This window comes from Solanum tuberosum, unplaced genomic scaffold (assembly GCF_000226075.1).
Source record: "Solanum tuberosum cultivar DM 1-3 516 R44 unplaced genomic scaffold, SolTub_3.0 scf00464, whole genome shotgun sequence".
Lineage (NCBI taxonomy): Eukaryota > Viridiplantae > Streptophyta > Magnoliopsida > Solanales > Solanaceae > Solanum > Solanum tuberosum.
This window is the reverse complement of record NW_006239400.1, coordinates 111,078-121,805: the sequence shown is the minus strand read 5'-3', so window position 1 is coordinate 121,805 and position 10,728 is coordinate 111,078. Positions and strand designations below refer to the sequence as shown.

Below are 10,728 nucleotides of genomic sequence, written 5' to 3'. Positions count from 1 at the left end.
CCATGTTTGGTGTGTAAAAAATGGTTTTGCAAAACCGGAGTTAAAAAAAATGGCATGGATGAGCCTTTTCTTTAACAACAATGGCATAAATGAGCCAAACTTTTAACGGATGGCATAAATGAGCCTTTTCTAAAAGTTCGATGGCATATTTGAGCCTTTTCCCAATTTTCTTTCCCTATCTACTTAATTGTCATCATGTGTTTATTTGTTAGAATTGATTTTAAGGTTTCAAAAATTCAATTCCCCAAAGGAAACCATTTTGAGTTTAACACTTATATTTTTCTACAATTAAACAAGGTTATCTATTTTTTATCTCACCCTCTTTAGAATATTTGCAGGTTATTTACTTAAGTAATATTTCTCTAATATTTCCCTTTTCCTTAAAAATAATTTCAAGTTTCAAACTATTTATTTTCGTAATTTAGTCAAGTATAAATATTTCTTTAAATGTTAGCTAAATAGTTAATTATCGGATAACCGCGTGTTAGCGGAAATTTCGGTTGCTTTCAAACCCTTCCTGAAATGTTAATATGAACCCCGAACCCCCTTAATATTTTCATTAGATTTTCTGTTTTTTTTTTTAATCTTTTGAAAAATAGCTTTTTTAATTTTCACTTTAAAAATTAAGTGACAACTCTTAAAAACCCGTCGTTTTTTTTAATATAAAACAATTGGTCCCACAGTTATCTTGTCCCATAGTTCATAATCTTTAACTTTGATATAGTCCTCCATGCGTGCTTTCCACCATCAAAAGTGTGATCGATTGAACAAAGGCGGCCTGATGGTTGACTGTCCTTTGCTATGACCAATAGGTGGTACATAATTAATCGTGATCTTATCTTAAGTGTTAGCCTTTTATAAGATAATTTGCTTTGATATCAATTATTAATCTGCACGACCTAGTAATTTACTAACTTAACTTTTTGCCTAACTATGAAAGAGGTTACCTAATGTGTTCCAATAAAGCAGTAACAACAGTAAGTGAAAACACACAATATTTTTACGTGGAAAGCATCCGGCTCAAAAGGTATAAAAAACAACAACTTGTATCCCTAGAGGATTTAACTCCAACTTCACTAAATCAATGAGCCTCAACAATTTAAGATTATAAACTCTGTAACCTAAGGAACTAACTCTAATTCCTAAACATCAAGTTATGAATTCAGATTACAACTCTTGCAATCCTAGAAACTAACTCTAATCCTTAAACTTCAAGTTATGAATTTAGATTACAACTCTTGCAATCCTAGGAACTAACTTTATCCCCTAAACTTAACACAAATCTCCCAAGGTATGTGTTCCCAACTCTTCTAGCTATCTCAACTTGAAGACAACACTCTTAATTCAGCTTATAACTCACTTAACTAAGATTAAATCAAGACTCAATCACAAAGAAGAAATCCTAACACATAAATTATGTAAAAGGATCAGGTTCTTCTATGTGTTCCTTCAGTTCGCTGGTAGCACTTTCGAAGTCAATTTTTCAATTGCTCTTTTTGCTCTGTAAGTGCACACTTATTCTGGATGACTTAACCTCTATTTATAGACTGTTATTTGTCGTGTTTTACTTCACTTGGGCTTCTAAAGTCCTAATTCTTCTAGGACACAACTTCTTATATTTTTTCAATTCTATTTTGAGTTGGACTCCTCCTACCGCTTGGATTCCTTCCTTTTGTATGATTCTAACACTTATATTTTGACTTCTTTGTGATTTTAGACTCCTTCAAATCAAACTTCTTGATTCTTTTGTGTTTGTAGTTGAACTCCAACTCTTCAATTCACCAGTCATTTGAAGAGTTTTACTTCAAGTGAAACTCCTTTAATTCAAACTCATTTATTCTTTCTCTTTAATTCACTCGATGTTTATTTTCTTGAGATTTATCACAAACTTAACATCCTCCATTCCTTGATTTCAACACACTTGTCTTTATTCATTTTAAGAGTTCTCCCGGAATCTAACTGCTCGTGACAGTGTATCTTTGGACCATGTTGACCGACGAGTTTTATCTTTCTTTGCCATTGGTCAAAACTGCATAAATCCCATCAGTATTTGTGTATTCAGTATCGATTTCACAATTACTCGTGTATCATTATTAAGTGTCAATTTCATCATCTAGTGTATCCAATATAAAATTTAAAGTTTCAAATGCATTGGTACATGCATATGGTATTGAATAGAGCCGTCAAAACGGGCTTAGCCCATGGGGCCGGCCCAACCCAGCCTGTTATTGGGGTAGAGTTGAGATAGGATTTTTGAAGCCCTAAACTAGGGCTTATAAGCCTTCCGAATGAAGGGCCAGCTTGCCCAGGCCTTTTTGACAGCCCTAGTATTGAATATGCATTGATACATTCATCAAATAAGTAGATCAAATATCAATTGATATATCAAGTGCATATGTGCATAAATACATACTTAGAAAAAGAAGATACACTAGCGATCACCTAAATTCACTATAACAGTATCAATGAAATACATACAAATTTAAGGTAACAACAACAATACCATTCTTGTTAACTATCAAAATAAGTATTCAAATTTGATTTTTAACTTAGTCATTCGAATCTTAACATACAATTTACTAGTAACACGATCAATCAATGTGATTACTTAAAAGAAGAAGAAAATGAAGGAGATCGAGAAAGAGAGGGTGAGAGAGGAAGAAGGGGGGAGAGGGAGAGAGGGAGGGAGAGTGCAGAAGAGGATTTACGCATTCTGCTAAGAAATTATGTAATTTTCTAAACATAACATGTGATTATGTAATTTTCTAAAAATAACATGTGATTATGTAATTTTCTAAAAATAGCATGTAATTTTGTAATTTTCTAAAAATAGCATGTAACTTTGTAATTTTCTAAAAATAGCATATGGTTTAGTAAACATACTTTACCCCTCAATTTAATATTCGTGTAGATAGGGGTGTTCATGGTTCGGTTTGGATCGGTTATTGGTTAAAATCAAAATCAAACTAAAATTAATCGGTTTTTAAATTTCTAAAACCAAATCAAACCAAATCAAAAAAATAACCGTCGATTTGGTTATTGTTGGTTTGGTTCGGTTTGGTTCAATTTTTTTTGGTTATTTCGGTTTGAAAGTATATAGTTTATTGAGGGCATATGCATTAGACACAACTACATAGTACATAAACAATTCATAGAAAAACTATTGTGAATTTAATTAAGCAATGCTAGTCATAAAACAATTGAAAGAGGACTAAAAAAACTCATTAAGTTGTTGGAAGACTTATTTCTAAAAAGAGAAAACAATTTATATATGTAGTGGAAAATCTAGCAGTCTAGCAGAGTTGTCTTGGATGTTGTGGGCTTATGGCAACTGAGAATTTTTCCTAATAAACCAAAAAAAAAATCTATGCTCCAAACTGATCAATTACCATCTTCTTTAGCTTAGCTTGAGCTCTAAATTACTCAATGCTCAAAGTAGTGTCCAAATATTCTGCAAAAAAAATACACTATATTAGGTAATATTTACTAACATAAATATGATCCAACTTTTTTTTCTTTAGAAAAGACAATAAGAGATAAGTAAAAAGTTGAGAAAACGGTCAAATACCCCCTCAACCTATTACTCAATTCTCAACTACACACCAATACTTTACGGAGGTCCTATTACCCCCTTGAAGTATTTTAAACAGAGATATTGACACTCTTAAGTGTTGATGTGGCACAACAAATGTGTTCACTTTCCTGAAAGCAAGTGTAAGGCAAATAAATTAGTCAAAATTAAATGATTGGACAACTGTCATTTCTTAATTGAATTCAATATAATTAATAAATAAATTTAATTAATTACAATCACTTACTCTCTCTCTCTCTAACCATTACTTACTTAAAAAATTACACCTCTGCAATTGAATTTTGCTATGGCTGCCATGGTAATACAATATTTTATTTTTTCATTTTTTTCACTTTTAGTCCATAATAAACTTTTTCATGACCATCACCTTCAAATCTTTCTTAAGAATAGACAGCATAACCAAAAGAAAGAAAATGATGATCCTTTAATTTATTTCACCTCAATGAAAAATACTTTCAATCCGATATTGAAAAATGATATTACAGCTTCTGCTATAGAAATCTTTTCAATTATAGTAGCAACCTGAGTTTCTTGATTGGAACTGAAAGTAGGTATTAGAATTTGAAATTTGTGAGTTTCTTGATTGGAATTGAAAGTGGGTATTAGAATTTGAAATTGGTCAAGCAAATTTTCATCTTCAAATTCATCAAAAAAACGCAACTGGAGAACCATAATGGCAGTAAGATACATGATAAAAAGATTCAACATTCATGTCAATTTATTGAATTCAACAATGACAACTAGATTTTGTGCAAATAAATGATCGAAAAGATAGAAGAAAGACGGAGGATGATGGGTGTGATGGAGATGGAGGTGGATTAGAGGAGATGAGAAATTTGGAAACAATGGAGAAAAAATGAGATGATTTAGGAAGATGAATAGAATGGCGGAGAAAAAATGACAAGCATCAAGCTTGCTGTATTTTGGTGATGATTTAAAAAAAGAAAAAAAATTCTGAAAAATAGGTGCGTGTATTACACTCTGCAACAAAGATTTGGGGGTGACGTTTTAAGTGTATCAATATTTATGTTTAAAATACTTTAGGGGGGTAATAGGACCCCCGTAAAGTATAAGTGTGTAGTTAAGAATCGAGTAATAGGTTGAGGGGGTATTTGACCGTTTTCTCTAAAAAGTTCTATTATGGACCAAATTTTAAGAGCCAAAATAAACTAGAAGAAAGAATTAATAAGCTGTAAAGTAGTACTTTTTGCAACTATTTCAAGTTTTTGAAATCAAAATTTCAGAACCAATAAAAGAAACGGGAAGAGATAACTAGTAAGTTGTAAAATAATACCTTTTTCAACTATTTCAAGATTTTGTATTTCTTGTAAAAGATCTTCAATCTTGCATTATGTAGATGTTTAACGTAACCATTATTGACTACAAACAAGAGCTTCAGCCGTCTTTGGTGACAATGAACTTCAATAACAATCAAGAATGCGACCACCAGTGCTAAAAATAGATTCTGAAGCAACAATAGATATAGGAATAGCAAGCATATCTCTTGCAATTCTAGAGACTATTGGATATCTTTCAGATGAAGCTTTCCACCAAGTTAAAATATTAAAATCCTTAATCTTCTCTACATCGTCCTCCAAATACTTGTCAAGATCAGATTTATCATCAACATTATTATTTTCTTTTCAAGAAATTTCTCCCATTGAGATTGCCACACATCAGAAGTATCCATTGCACTAACTTCACTCTGATCTCAAACAGTTTCACAAGAAGTTCCAACAATAGAATTTTTGTAATGATTATATAAGCTAGTTAAAGTATCTGTTACTTTGATAGATTTACTACATCCCTCCACAGAATTATAATAATTCTTAAAAATAAACTTCACATACTTCATTTTGAAACGAGGATCCAACACAACGGCAACGAACAACAACATATTCATATCATCAAAATCACCTCAATATTTATCAAACTTACCTTTCATCTTCTTAATTAGTCATACCAGTCAAAAGAGAATCATCACACTTTGAATAATTGACAATTATGTTTTGAAGATTAAAAAGCTCATGAAAGAAAGTATTTGAAGTAACATGTAACATACTCGAAAATTTCAAAGTGATTTGATAGAAAATCTCCAGAAACTTGAGAAATACATTCACATCTCTCCAGTCTTCTGAAGATGGATGCTCTATCTTTCCACCTGAGTCGAGACAATATTTAAAGTACTTATGATCATCAATATACATTGAAAATGCCTTTTCAAATTTGACAGCAGTATTTAACATCAAATTATGTAGAGTTCCACCTCGTCTCAACATCCAAACTCAAAAGTCCACGAGTATCTAGTTTAACCTTTTTCAACATATGACTTGTAAGAAGTAGTTCTTGCACAAGAAGACTTAACATATTTCACAACATTTCTTACCCGAGAAATAGAACTTATTTTGTTCACTCAATCCTTCTTTCACAATCAAATTTAGAATATGGGCATTGCACCTAACATGTAAAAAATTATTTTCCATGATAACACCTTTCCAATCACTAATTCTCCCTTTTAAGAGTGTGATTGTTGCATCATTAGTTGTTGCATTATCAAGTGTTATTGTTCCCCAATCTAACAAACATGATTCAATAGCTTTTGCAATAGTCTCACCTTTGTGACCTTGAGTTTGAAAAAAATTCAAAATCTTTTTTTGCAACTTCCACTCATCATCAATCCAATGGATAGTAATGACCATATACGTAAAATTTTGGAGTGAAGTCCATCTGTCACTAGTAATACAAACACGCTGACCTTTAACAAGTCTTTTAAGCTTTTGTTTTTCTTCTTGATAAATTTTTAAGCATTGTCTAGCAACAGTAATACGAGATGCAACTCATAATTTGGCAAAATAAGTGATATTAGTCTCTTAAAGCCTTCACCCTCAACGACTCTAAATGGTTGTTCATCGATTATAACAAACTCGGCAATGGCCCTCCTGACTTCGGTGACATTATAAACAACCTTCTCCAAATCTATTGCTCCCCCTATTTTAATAGGTTTAAGAGTTCTTTGTTTTTTATCAAAAGACTTGAAAGGGTATTTTGTACACTTAGTAAGTAAATGTCCCCAAAGATTAGAAGTCTCATTCTTACTAGTCCATTTAAAGTCTTTGAAACAATACTTACATTTTGCCTTCACTTCACCCACTTTACTAGTAATCTCTGAAAAATGATCCCAAACTTCAGAGGTTTTTCTACCACTTCCCCCATTGTCCAGAGTTATTCTTTTCTGTTTCTTCGGAGGATTTAGAGGATTCAAAGAAGAAGTTTTTGAAAAATTACCTTTTTCTTGAGTTTTATCCGTTGTAGAATTTTCTACTTGAGGTTGAACTTCCAAATCTTCCAAATCTTCAACCTCTACTGGTTGTTTCATCTGAAATTCATATAGAAAAAAGAAATATAAAAAAATCTCAATTTTGAAGTCATGCTCTCTAGATTAAAATTAGCTAAAATAAAAAAAAATATAATATAAAAAATTACCTTCAATCTTCACTTTTCCTTGTATTTGAAGTTGGAGAAGAAAAGACCAATAGGACTGAAGAAGATGAAGAGAATGAGCAGAAGACTCCTGTGAAATTTTTTTAAAAAGAAAAAAAAAACTGCGCTGCAAATTTTTCAATAAGAGAAGAAAGCTGCGTATACTTTTTTTCAAAAAATTGCACTGTGAATTTGTTAGGTAGGGTAGGTAAAAATCACTTAAATAATAAATTTTGGTGGAGTTAGAATTAGGGTTTTAATAGTTGGGCTGAAATTTTAAGTGTTGGACTTGAGAAAATGATAAAGTTAAAGACTTAAGTTAATTAAAATTTAATAAAATATTTATATTTTATTTATGAATGATATAAATAATTATAAAATGTATATATATAATCTATTGGTTCAATTTGGTTATTTTTGCTGATATTTTTTAGTAAAACCAAAACCAAATCAAATAGTAACGATTTTTTAAAATGTAAAACCAAACCTAACCAAATCCAACCAAATATCAATTTTTTTTATCGGTTTAATTTGGATTGCGGTTCAATTTGATTTTTTAACCATAGCCATAAACAACCCTACCTGTAGACAATTAGTATCAAAAAGATATTTGTCAGGTTGGGTGATAAGAAGAATTGCACATAATGTTAAACATCAAATTATACAAGTTAATTAAAACACTATCACAAACTCATTCCTTTCAAACTTAAAAGACTCCTTTACCTAAAAAAGTTATAAAAGTTAATATTTTGGTCTAATATAAAAGATAAGTACATAATTAGATAAGATTAACTGCAAATCCTTATATTTATTCGTAATCCCATTGTATTTACATTCAGAATCCTCCTGAAAAAAACAATCGCAATGGCAGAGGAGAAGCAAACCCCAGTTTCCACCATGGCTGAAAACTACGAAGAAATCCCCATAACCACCGCAAAAACTGTCAAAAAGAGTAAAAAACTTAGCCTAATCCCTCTCATTTTCCTCATCTACTTTGAAGTTGCTGGTGGCCCTTATGGTGAAGAACCAGCCGTTCAATCTGCTGGCCCTCTTTTTGCAATTCTTGGTTTTCTCATTTTCCCTTTTATTTGGAGTGTACCTGAAGCTTTGATTACTGCTGAATTATCAACTACTTTCCCTGGTAATGGCGGTTTTGTTACATGGGCTTACACAGCTTTTGGCCCCTTTTGGGGTTCACTTATGGGTACATGGAAATTTCTGAGCGGTGTTATCAACATTGCATCTTTTCCTGTTTTGTGTATTAGTTATATGGAGAAGCTTTTCCCAATTTTCAGTTCTGGGGTTCCGAGATATATGGCTATTTTGGTATCTACATTGTTGTTATCGTTTTTGAATTATACTGGATTAGCTATTGTGGGTTATGTTGCTGTTGTTCTTGGGATTGTATCACTTGCACCTTTCATTATAATGTCGTTGATTGCGATTCCGAAGATTCAGCCTCATAGATGGATTAGTTTAGGGCAAAAAGGGGTGAAGAAGGATTGGAATATGTTCTTCAATTCATTGTTTTGGAATTTGAATTTTTGGGATAATGTGAGTACTTTGGTTGGTGAAGTTGAAAACCCGAAAAAAACTTTTCCTAAAGCACTTTTTTCATCAGTAATCTTAACTTGTTTTGGTTATTTAATCCCACTCATGGCTGTTACTGGAGCAGTATCAGTTGATCAAAGGGAATGGGAAACAGGTTTTATGGCGAACGCGGCGGAGATGATTTCTGGTAAATGGTTGAAATTTTGGATTGAAATTGGAGCTATATTATCATCAATTGGATTATTTGAAGCTCAGTTAAGTACTTGTTCTTTTCAGCTTTTGGGTATGGCTGAATTAGCATTTTTGCCTAAATTCTTTGCATTAAGGTCAAAATGGTTTAACACACCATGGGTTGGGATATTATTATCAACAGCAATTTCATTAGGTATGTCTTATATGAACTTTACTGATATAATATCTTCAGCTAATTTCTTGTATAGTTTAGGTATGTTTTTGGAATTAGCATCTTTTCTTTGGTTGAGAAGGAAGTATCCATTGGTCAATAGACCATATAAAGTACCAATGAAGATGCCAGGATTGGTTGTTATGTGCTTGATTCCTAGTGTGTTTTTGGTGTTTATAATGGCTATTGCAACTAAGATTGTGCTTCTTATAAGTGGATTGATGACTGTTGGAGGAATTGGATGGTACTTTTTTATGAAGTTGTGTAAAACCAAGAAGTGGCTCAAGTTCTATGATGATGTGGAAGAGCCAATAGTGGGATGACTATAGCTCAGAGGCTGATTCAGAATTTATTATTTTCATTTATCTATAAACATAGAAGTAATTAGATCCTTATTGCAAGGAAGTTTTCTTGAAAGAGCTTTCTTATGGTTATATATATATCAAAAGATTAATTACATGTTCTTTATTTGATGTTTGTTTATTTTTCTATACATTTATTTATATATAGAAATTTAGAAAAGAATAACTTGTTAAAAGTACTTGGAAAATACTTTTGAAAATGACATTGTCCTTTTGAGTTTTAAGTATATTTTCCACCTATAAAAGATATGCTGCTCTTTTTATTATAAATTAAGAACAACAATAACAAAGATACAATAGAGAAAAAATCAACATAATGGAATAAAAGAAAAATAAATATTTGTTATTATATCATTTAATTAAAAGAAAGGACTAAGTTATCTATTGTATCGTATTATTTTGTTTGTTTAAATATTTATGTGATTGTTACTTCAATTTTATTATATAGTATCTTTAAAATTAATTATTAAGTAACAACACTTTTTATGTAACTAGTGATTTTTTATGATCATATTATTACTTTTTTGTTTTTTTCTCATGTTATTTTGTTTATTATCTAATATTTATATTTTATATTTTATTCTATATTTTTAAAACAATTTTATATTGTATCTTACTTTGTCATTCAAAATGTTTTTTCTTTAAAAATATTTTTAAAAATTCATCAGTGTTTCAACGATTTCCTCCACTCACCCCAAACTGCGTGTGTTGGCCCTTTTTCCCTAAATAGATTAAACTTCAACGAGTCCCTATTTTTTTTTTTAAAAATCTTTTTTTATTTTGCGAATCGTGGATGTATCAACGAGTTTGGGTTTGGGATATGCAATGTGAAAGATTTTGTTGGTATAAATACCTAAAGTTGGGATATGCATTGCAAGGTGAGAATTAGAGCTGTCAATATGGGCTAGCCCACCCCATCCGGGCTAACCCATACAGGCTTTGACATTTTACGGGCCAGGCCAGGCTAGCCCATTTTTGGTGTGGGCCAAAAAACGGTCGGCCCAACCCACAAGTACGTGGGCTACAGGCTTGCCGGGCCAGCCCACTTTTTTAAAAGTTATATATTTTTTTATAATTATTAAATTAAATTATAATTTAAAAATATTATAATAAATATTGATAAAACAATATTACATGGTGTTAATGCTACTACTTGTTAATCAAATCCACAAATAAAATTATCTTTATAATATTTATTAAGTTTTTTCAAATAAAAGTATAAATATCTGAATAGAAATATTAACATAATTGTTTTGTTACATTAAAATACAAAAAATGTGACAATATTCCAACCATAAAAAAGTTAAAAATAAACTCCTTAAAAAATCATGAAACTTATG

At 31.1% G+C, this 10,728-nt stretch overlaps 1 protein-coding gene across 1 annotated transcript; it reads left to right on the top strand.

Moving 5' to 3' along the window:
- Nucleotides 1–7,911: 7,911 nt before the first annotated feature.
- On the top strand, nucleotides 7,912–9,441 carry LOC102578857 (probable polyamine transporter At3g13620). Its single transcript, XM_006364093.2, has one exon. It carries the CDS (start codon nucleotides 7,937–7,939, stop codon nucleotides 9,347–9,349), a length of 1,413 nt encoding a protein of 470 aa, XP_006364155.1. The 5' UTR covers nucleotides 7,912–7,936; the 3' UTR covers nucleotides 9,350–9,441.
- Nucleotides 9,442–10,728: the final 1,287 nt, after the last annotated feature.